At 41.1% G+C, this 20,173-nt stretch overlaps 1 protein-coding gene across 1 annotated transcript; it reads right to left on the bottom strand.

The window, feature by feature from the left end:
• Positions 1 to 1,143: 1,143 nt before the first annotated feature.
• On the bottom strand, positions 1,144 to 20,142 carry ZNF233 (zinc finger protein 233). The gene is given in 4 exon segments (XM_039866148.1): positions 1,144 to 3,710; positions 3,713 to 5,001; positions 8,699 to 8,825; positions 16,299 to 20,142. Coding segments are annotated over 4 exon segments (2,052 nt in total). The 5' UTR covers positions 16,314 to 20,142; the 3' UTR covers positions 1,144 to 3,089.
• Positions 20,143 to 20,173: the final 31 nt, after the last annotated feature.

Genomic DNA, 20,173 nt, shown 5'->3' with positions numbered 1-20,173 from the left:
CCCAAAACTCATTCTCTCCAGCAAAGGCTTCTTCCCTCCCGGGCCTCACAGTTTCCAGAAACATTCACTTCACACACATTAATAAGACACGGTCTCTCCCCTTAGGGAGCTCACAGTCCACCGAGCTCTGCGGGTTAGAGAATAAACAGCATTAGCCACATCTGATTTGCTTTTTACAAACCCATCGATTGCATTCTTAATGAGTTATCATATTTATCGAATCCAAGACTATGAGATTCCTTTTAACTGTTCTGTGGTGAAATTCTCCACATTTTCATGAACATATTAAGAACCTTTATTTTAAAATCCATGTTTGGTAACTCCAATGTTTGGATCCCCTAGGGGGTCTGTTTCCATCGTCTTTCTCTTTGTTTTGGATCATGTAATCTTTTTCCTTGACAGATTAATTTTTGTTTTAATGCCAGGCATTGCTTATAAAAATATGTGGACGCTTTGTATAGCATCTTTATCCACAGAAGATTTCTTTTCTTCTAGTAAGCAAGAATAATACTGGGAAGCCATCTTTATCCAGTCAAAATTGTATATCCACTACTCAGGAGGGTTGTGGAATGAGCAAATCTTGTGTACTCTTGGAAGATAGCCACACAATATACACCCAATCTAAAAGTGGTTATTTTTTGATATAGTACCAATTCTAGAAATTTCTTCCAAGAAACCCAGCATGAAAATGGATGTTAATATTCTAAATTTTCCATTGAACTATTGATCAGAAGACACAAACTGAGCATTCTTCAGTAGGAAATTGGGTAAAAAAAATCCATCTGTATGCTGGAATACTACACAATTAAAACATTATGGATCAAGATTGATAGAAAATGTTTCCGACATATTAATGAGTGAAGAAAATCAAGTTACAATATAGTGTGCATATTACCCTAGTTTTGTAAAATTGAATAAACCGGTACCCAAAAACAGATACTCTAAAAAATGTTCAATAAAATACTTTTGACACGTATCAGTGGTATTACTTGTATTAGTGCTTTTCTTGAATTATTTTGCTTGTTTAAAAATCTCAGGCATTATTTTTAGAAAAACTCTAATTTTACTCTGAAAAAGTTTTTTAAAGATTCTCTAGAACACAGATGCAAAACAACAAATCACAACACACAGTAACTCTATAAATATTTGTGCTTAGATATGGTTTATTTAGGAAAATACCAAGTCTCAACAAGAGGTTCAGAAAACAACTGCTTTACAAATATAAGGGACAATCTGAAGACAGCCAGAGGGAAGGGGAGTTGTGGGGCTGGGAGAATGGGGTGAAGGGTTAAAGAAGTACAAATTACTGGTCGATGGATGGTCACAGGGATAGGGATCACGGCATAGGAAACGCAGTTAGCTCTAATGTAGTGGCTAGGTGGACAGCCAGAGGAAGGAGAGAGCAATCAGGGGGATTGCTTTATAAACTTTATAAATGTCTAACTAATGCACTGTATACGTGACACTAATAATAAAATAAAATTTAAAAAAATAAAATAAAATAATAAAAGACAAAGGAAAAAAGAAAGCAACTGCTTTAGAAAGGAGAGTGTGCTACAGGAAAGTTCACAGAGCATTGATTCTCTACATAAATTTCCTATCAGTAGGCTGGAATGAATAAAAGTGGAAATCAACTCAATCAGAAGGGTAGAGGTGAGGAAAATCACAAAACTGACCAAGATTTATTTTGACCGGGCCTACTTCCTGTCCTACCTGCTTTCTTAATTATGCACCCCAATAAACTCTCCTTGTGTCTCAGCTAGTTTGAGGTGGGTTCTCTATTTCTTACAACTGCAAACATCCTAACTAATGTAAACAACCCTGAGCTCTAGTAGTCCACGCTAGGGTCTGCTAATGACAAAGCAGAACGTTATTGGCCCTAGATTTTCGGTGGTAACAGGAAACTTAAGCTATCACAGATCTTAAGTATTCAGTGTCACGGAAAGCAAGGGTCAGAAAAAAAATTATGGGAAGCTGTGCCCTGCCTCCAGTAAATATACACCTATTTGAGTAAACAGTTAAGCCAAGCAAGCCGAAAAACTACTGAAGCATCTGAGAAGTATGGGGTGGTGTCCAAAATTCTCTGTGCCTTAAAAGCTTAGTTCAACACCCAAAATGCAGGTTATATGTTGCTCTTTTTTTTCCCACACCTTCCTCATGATGCTTTAAGGAATTAAAAACAAGTTTCTCATTTTTCATTCTGTCTGTTCCTGCCACAAAAGACCCAAAAAATACAGTGAAACTTACACTATTACACAACTGACAGAACAGTGCACACAAAAAAGTCTTAAATGATAAGATAAAAACTATAGCCCATTACTGCTTGAAAAGTGAAGCTGAGCAGAGGTCAGGAGCCAAGTGCAAAAATCTTACACTCAAATTGCAGACTGCATGAATTTATGTATCTTTATTAAGTGATCATTTCCTTAATTTTCAAGACTTGGAAAATCCTTTCCCTAGTAGAATTTACTCTGACAAATTGAGCTTGAGCTCATTAAAATTTTCATATAGTTGTCCTATTTATAACAGGCATTTCTTCACCAACTTAAGACACTTCTAGGATATCTACTATTAGGCACTGGTCAAGGTCATGGTCACTCAGCAACAAACAAACTTCCTGCCCCCATGGACCTGACCTTCTAGTGGCCCTGAATTTCATGTCCATCATTACACTTTTGCTAAAGTCCTGTTCTTCCTTCTCATTTTAAAGGCCTCTCTCCTGTGTAGATTCTACTGAATGTGAAGGTTATGACGAACATACTGTACCACTCTTATAGGATTTCTCTGTTGTGTATGCTCTTAAGAACTGTGACATTTTGAGTCCTGCCCAAAATGCGAGCCATATTCATGTGACAGATGGGTTCCCTCCAATGGAATTCAGATGACTGTGAAGAAAAACTCAGCTCACACCTGAATTCTTAAAATGCAAAGTTTTGTATTCTCTGTTGTGTAGATTTTCTGATGAAAACAAGAAGTCTAAGTTCTGAAGAACAACACAATTTTATCACGCTCATCCGATGCACTGGATTTATCACCATTGTGTACTCTTTGACGAACCTGAAGACACTGGCTCTTACGAAAGCAAAACATTAGTCGGATTTGTCTCCAGTGTGGACCCTCTGATGGGCCTGAAGGTGTGACGTCTGTCTGAAGCGCTTTCCACAGACGCCACATTTAAAGGGTTTCTCTCCTGTGTGGATCCTCTGATGAACGTGAAGATACGAGTTCCAAATGAAGCCTTTCCCACACTCCTCACATTTGTAGGGCTTCTCCCCCGTATGGACTCTCTGATGGGCTTGAAGATAAGAATTCCGACTGAAGCGCTTCCTACATGTAGCACATTTGTAGGGTTTCTCTCTACTGTGGACTCGTTCGTGGTCCTGAAGATGTGAGCTCTGACTGAAGCCCTTCCCACACCTGTCACATTTGTATGGCTTCTCTCCCGTGTGGACTCTCCGATGGGCCTGCAGATGAGAAATCTGACCGAAGCCCTTACCACATGTGTCACATTTGTATGGTCTCTCTCCTGTGTGGACTCTCTGATGAGCCTGAAGATGGAAATTATGGCTGAAGTACTTATCGCACGTATCACATTTGTACGGCTTCTCTCCAGTGTGCATTCTCTGATGGGTATTAAGATTTGAGGCCTTACCAAAGTCCTTACCACAAACATCACATTTAAACGGTTTCTCTCCCTGAGGAGCGCCAGGCTTCTGTCTTCTGTCACGCACCTTCCGTTTGTGTGTTTTGTCTTTGGTGTGGGCTCTCTGATGGGCTTTGTCACCTGCCTCGCGTTTGTGTGTTTTGTCGCTAGGTTGGGCTCTCTGATGGGCTTTGTCACCTGCCTCATGTTGTGTGTTTTGTCGCTAGGTTGGGCTCTCTGATGGGCTTTGTCACCTGCCTCCTGTTTGTGTGTTTTGTCGCTAGAGTGGGCTTTCTGGTGGGCTTTGTCACTCGCCTCACGTCTGTGTGTTCTGTCTCTACGGTGGGCTCGCTGATGGGCTTGAAGTTGTGATGTCTGGTTGAAGACTTTATCGCACACCTCACATTTCCAGGATTTCTCTCCAGTGTCGTCTGCACGGTGAGGGTTAAGATCTAAACTACGGCTGGAGGCTTTCCCACACTCACCAGCCCTCTGCGGGTTCTCTCTTGGGTGGATGGGCTCATGAGGGAGACGAGAAGAGTTCCGACTGAAGCTCTTACCGCAAACGGGACGTGTGGAGGATTTCTCTCCTGCGCCCGCTCTTTGGTGAGTTTGCAGATGTACACTCTGACGTCCATGCCCACCACGCTCGCCGGTCCTACTGCATCTCTCTCCTGTGTGAACACTTGGGTGAGTGCAAAGCCCTGAGCCGTGGCTGACGCTCTCCCCACACTCACTGCATACATGGCGCTTCTCTCCTAAGTGCAATGGCTGATGAGGTCCAAGGCTGGAGCCTTTTCCGTTCTCATCAGAGCTTTGCTCTCCTGAGTGGATTCTACTATGACGTGACGGTTTCTTCATGACGCCTTTCCCACAATTTTTATGGCTATCAGACTTCTCACCTTTGTGTCTTTCCTGATCATCGTCGTCGTGATGAGAGCTCCCTGTCATAACATGATGATCATACATCCACAGTTTATTTTTTCCATCAATTTGTCGATACCTACTCTGATCATTCTGTGACTCTTTCAGACACATTTTCTTCCAGAAATCCCAGGTGGTCTTAATTGGAAACTCTTGATTTTTTATACTACTGGAACTCTGAACTTTCACTTGAAGCTTTCTTACATAGTTATCTTCAGAAACTTGAGTAGATTCTCCTGCCCACAACTGACAGGAGGAATTACCTTGTTTTGGCAACTCAGACGTCTTGCCTCGCAGATTTATTGTCGAGTCTTGATTTGTGGTTAATTTACTTATAAATTGTTCCCATATTTGCCAGTATATGAGGTCTTCATTTAAAATATATCTTAACCCTACTTCCTGAAGAGTCTCTATCTCATTCTGATTCCTGTGCCCTAGAAGAAGAAGAATTCAGAGATGAAAATGAGGACACGTGAATGTGTTTCAGAGATGAATACGTTTCACAGGCCAGCCACACTCGACCCTCAAGCGACTGGAGGAGAGCTCAGCTCGGCTTTATCACGAAGCAGTGTGGAGTGGGCTCCCACCCACTGAGTGTTGACGAGACTCATTTGGAACTCAACCAGGACTTACATATGAGGCCAAAACTAGAAATATGGGCAACAGAGCAGAGACATTCTCAGCAAAGTGAAAAGAATGTATTTGCAAAGGGAAACACTTCAGCTGTCCTGGTAATGAACCATGAGATGGCGCCATTATTTCCTGTTTTAGCCAGTAAACACACAAGTTAATAAACAAACTAGCTTTCAGAGAATCCCTCTTTGTTTCAATGATGTCCTGGCATATAATATTCAAGTGCTGAGTATTATAAGTGGAAAAAAACTAGAAAACACTTTCCATAACTGACACATCTCATGGGAGTAAAACTCCTGTGATAATTGTTGCCACTTAACTTGGCTGAATTTTCTGATAAACCAGAATGGCTAATATTTCTTCCAGGTTTTGTAGACATGGATCTGTACGTACCAAAAGGTGCCATGACAGCCAGCACACAGGACAGCCAGCACACAAGACAGCTCCCACCGATCCTGCCTCTTGTCCATATGCTATCAAGTCCCACCCCCACGATGTATCAGGATTTGGTCTATGAAGCCAACAGAATATGGCAGGAATGACAGTACATCACTTCCAAGGTTTGGTCATCAAAGACACTGTGGTTTCTGCATCACACCCTTGGGTGTACTCAGCTGGAGGAAACCAGCTGCCATGTTCTGTGGACACTCAGGCAGCCCTAGGAGAGGCCCACTTGGCAAAGGTCGGAGATCTCCTGTCAAAAGCCAGTAAGGAACTGAGGCCTTCTGCCGACAGCCACAGGATGAGTCCATCTCGGAAGCAAGCCTGCAGTCCCATCGAGCCTTCAGTGGCCCGCGGCTCTGGGGAATGCCGACAACAACTTTATGAGATCCTGACCCAGAACCACCAGCTAAGCTGCCTCTAGGTTCCTGACTCTGAGAGACTGAGAATAAATGTTTGCGGTTTTAAGCTGCTAAGTTTAAGGGTAATTTGTTATACAGGTACAGATAGCTAATACAAGTCCACGGAAAGTGTAATTAGGTTACACATTCACCAGAAGAGTAACAATGTTTGGAAATAATCCTTCAATCACACTGATTTATTCTCCACTTGTGAGATGCCTCCAGGAGGAGTGAAGTGAGAGCCGCCTAGCACTGTTCTCGGTCGGCTTTTGTTTATAAGGATCCTTAAGGGAGAAGAAACACTTTCATTTGCACCACAATACAAGGAAAACAGGCCTCAAGGATATTCTTCACAGATGGAGCGGGGCAACTAGATGGACAGACGAAATGCGAAAATCCGGGGGTATTCTGCTGTTGCCAAAAGAAATTTTAATAAGGGAGAGGAGGGTAGAATACGCCGTGAGAATTGTTCAGCTTTCTGAAGACTGCGAGTTAGAGGTACAACCATTTGTCAAAACTCGTTAAACTGCATGCTTAAACTGTGCATATGGAAACGTTACCTTGATTTAAAAAAAAAAAAAAAAACAACAACTGTAAAACAAGAAGTCATTTTACACCCTGAAAATTCACGGAGCTGTACGTTTATAATCCGTGCAATTTTCTGTACATATTTCAACGAAAAGCTGGCCCAAATTTTAAAAATAAAAGATTTGTTCAAGAAGGCAAAGCAGTTGGCAAGCTACCTATTACGAGAAAAAGAGACAACAGTAGCAGCTGGGGTGGTGATTCCCAAGGCTACATTTATGCAGAAACACGAGGGCGGGAGCCAAACGGAGCCAGCGCCCGATCCTGCTGACTGCAGGAAACCTCCACGCAGCATGAAGACAAGAAAAGAAACTAAAAGGACTAAGATTTCCCCCACTACTTCCAACAGGCAGGGCCCAAACTATCAGACTGGCAGCTGGATTTCCCCGAATTTTTGTTTGATTTAGTTTTTGATGTTTGGTGCTTCTATCCAGCAAGTAGGACTCTACTGACTGTTTTAGGCTGGGTTTACCTGAGGGATATGCAAAGTAAAGATAAATGGAGGAAGAAGAGAGTGAAGAAAAGGGGGAAATGAAGGGAAGGGAGAGAGGCGAGGAGGAGGTAGAGCGGGAGAATGTCACTGGGTCCACGGAGGAGGCAGTGCTTCCTGACAACCGCAGAGACCACGGTCGCTACCACCCAAACTGGACCACCTACCCACTCACCCACTAGTTCATCCATTCATCCGCCTGCTAAACAAATATTTAACAACCTACGTGTCAAGTCTACCAGAGGCACCTGGCACACAGCAATAAAGACAACAGATACAATCCCAGCTTTCATCACACTCTAATGGGGAGAGAGAGGCCATAAACCAGTAAACAAAACATAATCCGTTAATATGTCAGTTGGCGCGTAATGATTAGTCTCAGAATAGGCTAATTTCAGGGGGATGAAGATGGGAAGCAGGGTTGTCGGAGCAGGCTTCTGTGACGAGATGACATCTGAGCAGACACAGATGAGTGAGGCGGGAGCCAGGGGGTGGTATGGAGTGAGAGCCCGCAGGCAGATGGGGGGCCGAGGGAAAGACCTCTATCCAGGTGGAGGCACACTCAGGTTCGAAAAAGAAGGGTGTGAAAAACAAAGCAGCCTCGGGCGGCAGGAAGGGGCCGAGCAAAGGGCAGGGAGAGGAAATCAAGCGAGAGAAGGGGTGGGTGGCCACCCCAGGCAGGCGCCTGCAGGGCACGGTATGCGTGAGCCGGAGTCACCGCGGGTGAACAGAGAAGCGACCTGGTCAGACGCGATCCTGCTGCTGTCTGATGGGGCTGCTGAGGGAGAGCAGACCGCAGGAGGCAGCGGGAAGCTGCTGCGACTAAGAGGAGGAATGAATGGCGGGGGCTCGGGCCAGGGTGGTGGCCGCCCCCAGGGGGCGGTGAAGAGAGCACCTGGGCTGCTCCCTGTGGGGACTCAGGCTGCCCTTTCTCACCTGAATACCCACCTCCACAGGTTTCTAGCTCTAGCATCTGAAGCTTCTGCTTTCTCCCCAACTGTGATATCAGATCTAATCTGAAAGAGTGATACCTTGGGAAAAATGAATGGCTTATGTATAAGGCACTAAAGACACTAAATTTTACACTAAAGACAAAAATTTTAATCCCAATACTATAATCCATGTGCGCTTTAAGTAGTATGTCTCCAAATTCTGACCGTGACCTGTTGTAATAAATACGTTTTATGTTGTGATCCAGTACATAAACCCACAGAAGCAGACAGATCACTGGATCAAGTGACTGAAACTTCTGATTCCAATCATTACCTACTTTTATCACATCCGTTCCTGTTTTTACTGTTTTGGTTGCGCTGCATGCAGTTCCTGACCAGGAGCTATGCTAGCTCCATTTCATTAAACACAATAATAATGTAACTTACCAACTGGTTTTAAACCCCACCAAGATGTCACAACTGCAATTTATAAACCACAGGCAAAGAATAGAGGAGCTGTCCCACAGGAACTAGGAAACTCACATCCCAAGGTTGGGGGATGCATATTTAGAGTCCCAATATCTTCAACATTTGAAACCAAGACAGTCCTGGGAGCTGACATTGAGTGACAGAAGGCACATGTCCTCACCCACTGAGACCAGGTTCCTGAAGTTCTCCAGCGTCACCTCTCGGTACAGCTTCTTCTGGGCGGAGTTGAGCAGCTCCAGCTCCTCCCCTGTGAAGATCACAGCCACGTCCTTGAACGTCACTTCCTCCTACAACGCCAAACACAGGCAACCTCAATCTCACCACCAAGGGCCCCTGGGAGAGGGCAGCAGTAAGTGGGGGGAGGGGGAGGTTTGTCAGACTGTAACAAAGTGACAGCACCCAGGCTTAGTGAGTGTGCTGTGTGAGAAAGGAAAGACGACTATCAGACCCTGCTGGGACTACACTGACCTAACATTTCTGGGACAATTTGGTAGTGCCCATCAAATTATAAAATGTGTTTACCTCATGACTCAAGAGTTAAAGTTCTAGGGAGCTTACTGTAGGACTACTCACAAATGACATCCAGTGAAACAAACTAGTTATTTTTTAATTATGTACTTTTGATGGGAATGTGGAAAATTCACGTATGGAATTGAAATGTGGGATGAAGAAGAAAAACTATGTAAAGTAGACTCAGAATCTGGAACAAGTTCCCAGCCATCCTCCCCGCCCACTCAGGAAGGGTGACCTGAGGACTATGAACTTGGTCCTCTGCACTCTCAAGGCACATGTCACCTATCTATGACCCTATTTTTGACAGCATTCAGTGTCAAAGTTAGGTTTTTCACACCAGGACACTTCAGTTTAAATCCCAAAGCTATGACCCTCACAAGCAGCCATCACCTGAGACAAATCTCCTAATCCATTTCCTTATCTGTATGACGGGACCCATAAAAGAAAATTCTTCTATTAATGAATGTATAGAAAGTTCCTAAAACTGTTCGAATCCAGTAGCCACTAATCCCATGTGATGATGTAAATTTAAATTTTAAGTTATATAAAATTAAAACTTCTCTCCGAGTTGCACTAGCTACATTTCAAAGTCTCAAGAGCCACATGTGGCTAATGGATACTGTGTTGGATAGCACAATAGAAAACATTCCCATCATTGCAGAAGTTCTACTGACAGCATTGTCTTAAAACGTATGCATCTAGTACATAGGTCTTCAATGAATGTTAGCTTTTATTAATATAATTATGGCTGGTGTGGTAAATTTATGATTACATTTTTATATTAGTCATCTGTGCTTTATTTTCATTAATGTTTGCATGGTATATCTTTCTCCATCCTTTTAATCTGCATATATCATTATATTTGAAATGAGTTTCTTGTAGCGTGGAGTTGGATCTCATGTTTCAATCCATAATACCAATCTCTGTAGTTTAATTGGTGCATTTAGTTTACATTTAATGAATTATTCATATGTTAGGACTTAACTCTGCAGTTTTATTTTTGTTTTTTTTTTTCCCATTTTCCTGTCATTTATCTAGTGTCTTTGAGCATCTCTCTTCGCGGTTTTAGTGGTTGCTGCAGGTTATTATATTTATTACATACATACATCTCATTGGTCTATTGCTGTTGTTACCAGTTTGAATGAAATATAAAAACTTTCCCTCCCTTTAAGTCTCCTACCCTACCCCACATATAACTCTTAAGTATTTCCTCTGTATACATTTAAAACTGTCAGACAATGCCATTTTTGCTCCAAACATGAAACATAATAGAAAACTTGAGACAGTCTAATCTCTATTTTTACCCACTCATTGATCTTTCTTCCTGAAATCCCAAGCCTTTTTCTATTTGCTTTTCTGTTTAGAGAACTTCCATTCGCTATTCAGAGCAAGTCTGCTGGTGACAAATACACTTAAGCTTCCTGTATCTAAAAATGTCTTGATTTCCCCTTTATTCCCAAAGGATATTCTTACTGGATATAGCATTGACAGCTCTGTTTTCAGCACTTGAAAAATAGTGCGCCATGTCTCTGGCCTTTGTGGTTTCTGATGAGAAATCCAGTCCTTTGAATGTTTTTCCTTTACAGCTCAGGTGTCATTCCTCTCTGCTTTTGATTTTTTTTTTTTCTTGTTAGTTTTCAGAAGTTGAACATGTTGTGATTTCTTTGGGTTTACTCTGCTTGGAGTTCACTGTTTCTTGAATCTGTCGGTTTATATCTCTTACCAAATTGGGGACATTTTCCACCTATTTCTTCAACTACTTCTTCAGTCTCACCCTTATCCTCCTCTCCCCCTGGGACCACAATCACATGAAAGTTGAGATATTTTGTTATAGTCTCATGGGTCCCTGAGGCTCTGTTCATTTTTTTTTCCAGTCTATTTTCTTTTATTTGCATTATTTTCTATCACTCTATCTTCAAGTTCTTTCTTCTGTCCCTTCATTTTGCTGTTGAGTCCACCCATTGATTTTTTTTTTTCATTTACTGTATTTTTCAGTCCTAAAATTTCCATTTGGTTCTACTTTATATCTATTTCTTTACTAAGATTTTCTTTCATGTTTCCAGCATGTAATTGCTTAATGAAATATTTTTGATACATGCTTTAAAATCCTTGTCAGATGGATGAACCTCAAAGACATTACACTAAGTGAAATAAGCCAGTCGCAAAAGGATTATGTATACGGTCCCACTTACATGACGTACCAAGAGTTGTCAAATATACAGAGACAGAAAATTAAATGGCGGTTGCCAGAGACTAGGGAGAGAGGGAAACGGGGACTTACTGTTTAATGTGTACAGTTTCAGTTTAGGAAAATGAAAAAAATTCTAGAGATGCATGGCGGCGATGGTTGCACAACCCTGAGAATTTACATGATACCACTAAATGGGATACTTAGAAATGGTTAAAACTGTCAATGTTGTTATGTATATTATACCACAATGAAAAAATTTCCTTGTCAGACAACTACCGTCTATGACAGCTCACTGTTTCTGTTGATTGTCTTTCATATAAGATGAGATTTTCCTGGTTCTTGGGTACCAAATGATTTTCTATTGAAACTTGGACATTTTTGGTCTTGTTATGAGACCTGTGATTTCATCTAAACCTTGTTTTACTAGGCCTCCTCTGACACTTCCCTGGAAGGGAAAGGGAGGCGGAACTCTGTTATTGCCAGCTGGGGGGCAGAAGTCAAGATCCCCCATTTGGCCTCTATTAACGCCTGGCGGGGCGAAGGGTTCATTATTTCTGGGCCAGGGTGAGAGTTCTGGTTCTTTACTTGGCCTATGAAGAAATTACACCTGCTGGAAGGGGCAGAGCTAGTTGTTACTGTCCCCCGTTTGGCCTCTGTTGACATATTGGGGTGGCGGAGGTTTGGCCTCAGTCTCACTGGGAAGTGGTGAAAGCCCTGCCTTTCCACTAGGCCCCCTCTGCCACCAGATAAGCTAGAGAAGGGAGAGGTCTCATTACCACCAGGTTGGGGGCAGGTCCAGGCTCCCACACAGTCTCCACCGACAACTATGGAAGAGCAGTTCCTGTTTAATAAAAGTTTTGTCTTGCTACCCGTTTTCCTGGCCCTCTGACTGGACAGAGGCTTTTTTTGGGCTTTTTTGCTCTGCACCCATTGGCATTTCCATATTGCCATCTTCTCCAGTACTCGGTCTCAGATATATGAGGCAAAACAAACAAACAAACAAACAAAAAACCACCCAAGTATCTCATTGCCATGGCATTCCTCAAGTCTTGACATCCCTAGCCAGTCGGCCTTCTCCCAACCTTCCATGTTTGTTTTATAAACACTGATTTTTAGCTGTACTTAGAGGGAAGAATAGGAAAAAGCACTTCTCCAGAACTGCGGTAGTCTCCAGAATTGCTTTTTGGGAGCTGAGCATATGTAGGAAAACTGTTACAGCAGTGTTCTCTAAAACATTTTTTTTTAATATCTAGAAATAGGGAATTTTAAAGGTACATTAATTCACTGAAATATGACATTAGGTATGATATGAAATATATTAAAAATGCAGATCGAAACTTCTGTTTCTGGCTGCAACAGAGTAACTGGTACTGAATGTGCCTTTCTACCATAAATAAGCAGAAAAATAGGGGAAAAAACCTATGAAACAATGTTTTCAGACATTGAAAGCACACTACCTTGATCCCTGAAACACAAGATGAGCCCTATGATCACCCTAATTAGATAATTTTTGAACTCGGGTACGGAAAGTAGGAACCCAAACAGAACCTTGATGAGTTAAAGAGACAGAAATCAGAGAATGGGGAGGCTGAGGTAGCTGAAAATTCCAGGGCAAAGTTACAGAAAGAAAGGAACAGTGCAGAGGAGCACTGGAAATCTCACAGGCATCTTTTGAGTCTGCTAAAAACTATACTGTGCACGTATGGGATGAAAATGCACAGACCAGGCAAAGAGTGGCTGGGGAGCCACGGGCTGAATGGTTCCGGAGCTTAGTAGACTTAGGGAAGCTTGAATTCCAAACAGCCAAAGTACAAGCCCTCACTGATCACAAGACATTCGACGGCAGCCTGATGGGCCATGCTTTCGTAGGAGGGCTAAATTATCTCTAGAACAGAGTTTCTCAATAGTGGCACTACTAACATCTCACATCAGGTGATTCTTTGTTGAAGGGTATGACCCTGCTAATGGCAGGACGTTTAGCAGGCTCTTTGGTCTCTGCCCAGTTGTCTGTAGTGGCCACCCTTCTAGTCATGATAATCAAAAATGACGACGGACATTTCCAAGTGTCCCATGTTGGGTCAAAAACACTTCTAATTGAGAACGACTGCTTTAGAATAAAGGTTACTCTAGCGCCACCCTAACAAAGCTTAAAAACAGGGCTCAGAAGAATCAAACTGAACCAAAGGAACGTACGACCATCTTAGTATTTACAAAATTAAGCATTCATTCATGATAAAAAAAAAAAAAACGCTAAATAAAGCAGAACTAGAAAGGAACTTCCTCAGCCCCAATGAAGGTAATGGTAAAAGACTGAATGCTTTCTCCCTAAGATTAGGAACAAGGCAAGATGCATATGGTTCCTACTTCTGCTTAAAACTGTTCTAGCAGTTCTAGCCGACGCAATAAGGGAAGAAAAGGAAATCAGGAGCATGAGGATGGGAATGAAGAAGTACAACTCTTTACTGTCTATGTAGAGAATCCTGTGTCGTAGAAAATGTTGCTAGAATATACAAATGTAGCAAATCAAGATACAAAAAATTAATTGTATTTCTATATTCTAGCAACGAACGAATAGAAATTAAATCTCAAAAACAACACCATTCAGAATAGCAACCCCAAAACATCGATCACTTAGGGATAAATTTAACAAAATGTGTGTAAGGAAGCTATATACATCGAAAACTATAAAACATGACTAAGAGAAATGAGATATGACCCAAATAAATGGAAGATGTAAATGAAAGATCTAAACGTCCATGGGTCAGGAGGGCTTCTATCCAGGATATTAAAAAAACTATTAAAATTCAATAAGAACTACTTAATTTAAAAATTAAGAGTTGAATGAGTAATTCCAAAAGATATACAAATGGTCAAAAGCAAAAGATGCTCAGCATCTCAGGCATCAGGGAAATGCAAACTAGAACCACAACGACATACCACAACACTGCTGTCATTAGAAAGGCTAACATTTAAAAGATTGAAACTATCGAATGTTGGAAAGGCTCTGGAGCCATCTGGAACTCTAACGCATTGCTGGGAGGAATGTAAAATGTACAACCACAGTGGAAAATGTTCTGGCAATTTCTGAAAAAGTTAATAAGCATATGACCCTGATTCCCCTAATTATTTATCCAAAAAATGAAAACCTGCATTCATCCAAAAATATAGTACACAAATGCTTAGTTTATTTACATTAGGCAAAAACTAAGAACCCAAATGCCTCAACTGGTGAATGGATAACCAAACTGTGGTATATGCAAACGATGAAATACTATGCAACAACAAAAAGGGACAAACTATTGATATGTGTTAAAAACCTCAATGATAGACAAATGAAGCCAGACACAAAAAGAATACATGCTGTATAGTTTTGTTTATATGAAACTCAAGATTAATTTAATCTGTGGTGTCATAAAGTAAACCAGTGTTGCCTCTAGCCAGGAGTATGGGAAGGAGCACAAAGGGAACCTTTTGTGGTGATGAAAATGGTCTACATCTAGATGGTGGCAGGGGGCTCATGGGTATATTTGTCAAAACGAATCGAATGAATTTATTTTATGTAAATTACAACTGAAAAAAGATTTTAAAAGGCACAATTAAGAAAAAAAACAGACGAACCACAGAATGGAAAAAATTATTCACAGTACATACAACTGACAAAGGACTTGAACTGAGAACCTGTGAAGAACTCTATTAACAAAAAGTAGAAGCCAATTTTGAAAATGTGGAAATGACTTAAACTTTTCATGAAAAAAGACATAAATTGTGACAAGGCACAATGAAAAAGTATTTAACGTCATTTCTCATGAGAGAAATACATTTTTCACGAGGGAAATACAAATTACAGTCACAGTGAGATGTCATTTCATTAGAATGGCTATAATAATAAAGATCTATCACACCAAACAATGGCAAAGCTGTAGAGCAGCCGAAACTCTCAGACGCAGCTGTCGGGGCTGTATGATGGTACAACCCCTCTAGAAAAGTTTGCATCCGTCTACCGTATAAATCCAGTCATCCCACTTCTAGATGTTTAACCAAGAAATAGGAAAACATATAGAATATTCACAGGAGCTTTATGCATAACAATCAAAAGCTGTAAAGCCACCCAAACATCCTTCAAACGGAGAACTTTGTCTATCTTTCCAAAGGATAAACTGTGATATAATCAGAAAATGGAATATAGCTCAGCAATAAAAAGGCATGATGTATTGACACACACGACACAGATGAATCTCAAAAACATTATGCTGAGTGAAAGAAGCCAGACACAAGAATACAAATTGTGTGATTTTATTAAATATATTCAATTTGAAAACAAGTAAATCCTAATCGCATAACAGATCAGAACAGTAGATGGCTCCCAGGGATAGGAAGCTGACTTGAAAAACATGTGAGAACTTTTTGGGGTAATGTAAATGTTTTAGTTCTTGTTTTGGGTGGTGGGCTAAGGCAATTATTCAACTTTCAAAACGAGGGATACAACTGTCACTGACCTGACACTTAAGATCTGTGTAATTTTCTTAAGTAAATTTTATTCCTTTTTAAAAGCCCCGTGCAAAAGTGTTATGACTCAAAATAAAATGTATCCAGAGGAACAGCGGTGTGTATGCTTGTTTATAGCTTAAGTTTAGACAAAAAATTGAAACCCTTCTGAGGCAAGTACATAAAAAAATGCTGAATCACTAAACACTAGTGATAACATTAAGTGAAAAAAAAGATTGAAAATTGTACATAGACTGAGGTTGTAATTATATTAAATGCAGCATGGGGAAATACCTGATTTATCAGCACTGTGGTAACGAGGATTTAAATTTTTTTTTGCTATCTGTGAGTTTTTGCACTATTATTTGTGAAATGAAGATGATAAAACCAAAAGAAAACTAAAGACAAAAAAACCAACGAAAAATTGAACCAGCAAAAAAAGCTAGTATTTAGTATTTGGCACATAATGAACACCTGTTTTCCTCTTTTATCCTTCCCACAGAAGAGAAAAAACTGTGCCTACTCTTTGAGATGTAATTTTAAGAGAAAAAAAATCAAACACTCAACTCACCTGAGACTCAGTCATTTTCTCGTGCTCCTTCTGGGTAAGGCAAGGGTCCTGGAAAGGCAGAACTTGCAAGAAAGAAAGAAGCCATGAGACACAGGCCCTAGCCCATAAGGCTGCTGTGTGTGAATTTTAAAGTGACCCCTCCTCTGGCCCATCTCTCTAGCCCCTCAGCCGGGGAACCTCGTGCAGTGAACAACCTGCCCAACTCTAAGCAGTGAGGCTAACACAATCCCTTGCAGCTCCCAGGGTTATCATTCCCATCCGGGTATTGTGGGAAATGAAAGGCAGCAGAATGTACTGGATATGACTATGAGAGTGAGCTCTGAGGCTGAAAGGTCTAGTGGGGGCACAGCATCAGGATTCCACAACTGACTCTTCTGACCGGCTAGCTCTTTGAGCCTATTTCCAAATCTGTAAAATGGGGATAATACCAACATCTAGCTCATAGCATTGTTAAGAGGTTTCAGTGACTATTCATATAAGTGTGCAGTATGTGACAGCTACTCATGTTTGTGGGTCCTCCTACCTCAGGCAGAAGTACTCCAGTAGGGATGAGAGCAAGGCATCCACTTCCCAAAGCCTGGAAGAAATATCAGTTCATAACGTCCATTTTCCTTGCTCTGGCCGTGTATTTGCTGCACTCTCCTGCTCTGCTCAGTATCAGGGTTTTTCAAGGACACCTGATATTTCACAGAATTTAGCAGTAAAAAGCAAGTGGGGTCTGGGATACCTGGCTCAGCTTGCTACCTGCTCGCTACTCACTTTGCAAGTCCCTCTGAGAAGCGTTCCATCGCCTGGGGACAGCTGCGGGCTAACTAGAGGGTAAGCATCTGATTTGCCCATGAGATGATTAACATGTTTTTTAATCCCCAGCACTCAGAACAGTGGACTCGAAACCCATGGGATCAAAGAATGACTGAAGACACACTTGATCGGGCACAGACTGGACTTGACTACTCCATCTCTGAGGTTCCTTTGAGCTTTACAATTGAGGCTGTTCCAGTTGGGAGAAGAGGATAAACTGTATCTTCCAATTTCTTCCTCTGGGTTTCTTATTTTGCAAGCAACGTCAAGGTCATCATAAAAGGGCATAAAAGGGTCCATCGTGGGCTCTGGATGAGGCAAATCCTATTTATTTATTTATTCATAAAAATGATTTATTTCTGTTTATTTCACACCATCAGGTATTCGCTCAAATGTCATTCTCCTCAGAGTTCTTCCATGGAAATGCTTTATATAATTTACATCCCCAACCCCACCACTCCCTTTCTTCTCCCATTCGCTCCTCTTTTATATTTAGCATCAACACTAATGTGTGTTTTAGTTATTTATCTTGCTTATAACTATTTCTTCTTTTTAGAATCTGAGCCACATTGTTTTGGTCACTACTCTTTCTCCAGTTCATGGCATGTAGCAGACACTCAAGACAGATTTGTTAAAAAATGATATGTGAGTGAATGAATAATTGACAAAGATATTATCTTGTGTTATATCAACTGAGAGACTCATTACTACTCACCGGGATCATTCACTCATTCATTCATCCATTCAAGAAATACTTCTTACTGAGCATCTAACACATGTCAGGCACAATTCTGTATAGTAAAGATACGGCAGTGAATAAAGTCCCTGCTCTCATGAACCTGATATTATAGTAGAAGAGACAGGTAATAAACCAATCAACAGATAAGTATATAATGTGTTAGCTAGTGACAGATACTGTTAAGAAAAATATGAAAGGATTGCAACAATCTGTAAGAACCAGTCAAAATTCTCTTAAAAGAAGGCAGAAAAAACACTATGGCAGGTAAAGCAAAGAGAGAAATGGAGAGGTGCTATTTTAGAAAGGACTGTTTCACTTCTAGCAATATAATTACTGGCTGAGTGACCCTTGCAGGTCAGTATCCTCTCGTGCCACATCTGTATGCTGTTCTGAGGAATAAATGAGTTAATACATGGAAAGCATTAGAAACTCTGCCACACCTATAAGGTCCCAATAAATGCTAATTATTATAACCCTCATCATCATGCAATAAATAAATACAGAAATGATGCATTAGTCCTGGTTTGTTCCTAAGTAAATTTGTTTTAGGACGTGAAAATATTACCAGCATCTGTACATCAACTATCAAACACTCTGAAAAAGCTTCTGTATACAGGCAAGAGTGAGTGAGATAAAGGACAGGAATTACCAAATGGACCCTTCTTATTGTTCTATCACCTAATCTGTTTTCAGGAATTCATTAAACAATCTCTCAGGGCTTCAGGGCCTTGTATCCAGCTGCCGGTTGGCACTTGCACCAGTCACAAACAACTGAATAGCTTCTCTCTGCAAACCTTGTCACAATGTTGGGCACACTGGGAAGAATGTGACAAGATCCCCACAACACAGGAATCCACAGCACAGGAACCTACAATCTATAGAGAGACCAACTGAAGCAAATTCAATTCCAGATGAGCCAATAAAATTCATCTCCCTCATGTCTTTAACTACACCTCTTTCGGGGGACCCCCAGCTTTCTGACTAAGCACCATTCTCTGAGTTATCATGTAAAAACTCTCAAATTGTTGTTCATGTCCCCTCTCTCCTTTGACCTCCACATATCTATGATAATCTAGTATAAATTCTCTTGGCTCAATGTCTGGCTTTTGCATTAAAATACTAAAGCAAAAAATAAAGGTGGGGGAAGGAGGATTCTATAACCGGACTGACAGAAAGTTGATAACAGTTGAAGGCTGACAAGAATAAATGGCTACATGAGAATTCATTAGCATATTGTCTCTACATTTGTGTTCTGACATAGTTCATGATCACAAGATGCCAAATGAAAAAGTATGATAAATATGATACAATTTTTGAGAAGCACAGAAAAAATATACATACACAGAAACAACTAAAGAGAAATACACTGAAGTGTTTATAGTTACCTCTACATTCTGGAATTATGGATAATCTTTGGCTTTCTTCATCTATTTCTCAAATTCTCTATGATGAACACAAATTAATTCTATAATAAGAATATGAACATAATGTCATATAAAATAACAAGGAATTAATTAAATGAGCACAACCTTCAAGTCCTCTAAGGCCCTAAATGACCCAATGACCCTTCCTCCCTCAGCATAGCGATCGTCATTTCTTAGGGCTTAAGGAGAGTCAAGAACCCAGGCTGCCGGGGTTCGAATTCCAGTTCAGACATTTCTATTGTTTGACTTTGGGAAAACAACTTAAATTTTCCACCTATCAACATTCTCACCTGAAAAATACAGGTAACAGTATCTTTGTTATTAGAATTAAGCTAATTCATGCATATAGAGCCTACAGAAGACTGACACTCAACGTGTTAACAAATATTACTTATTTGTCAATGCATGTCTCATCCAACCTCTTTATTCTATAAACACCTGAACATTTGCCAAAAGAAAAAAATGTGCTAATGAATGAAGGAAGTCTGGTCCCCAACTGAGAGCAGAAATGACACAGAGCATGTTAAATTCTCCCACGTTGCAACGTTACCAGGAGCCAGGGGGTCACTTTCTCCTCCTCTCGGTACCCTCTTTGAGAATTCAGGGCTGAGAAAGGAAATGAGGCAGCAAGATATCACAATTGCGTTTCTGGTCCAGGATAAATCACAGTGGACACCCGCAGGCACCAGACAGGATGAAACCCACTCCTTTCTTTAAAAATAAGGGGGTCTTCCTGCCTTCCTCCCCTCTCGTCGGTCCCCTCCCACGCACTGCAGAAAAAGGGGGGGGCTTCATTCCCTCTTCCTCCCCTCTCGCCAGTCCCCTCTCTCACTGCAAAAAAAGAGGGGCTTCCACCCCCCCTTGCCGGTCCACTTTTCCGCTGCAAGGGGTTCTTCTGCCGTCCCTCTCCC

The sequence above is a fragment of the Pteropus medius genome, unplaced genomic scaffold, assembly GCF_902729225.1.
Source record: "Pteropus medius unplaced genomic scaffold, Ma_sr-lr_union100, whole genome shotgun sequence".
Taxonomy (NCBI): Eukaryota; Metazoa; Chordata; class Mammalia; order Chiroptera; family Pteropodidae; genus Pteropus; species Pteropus medius.
This window is presented reverse-complemented; position numbering and strand designations above follow the sequence as displayed.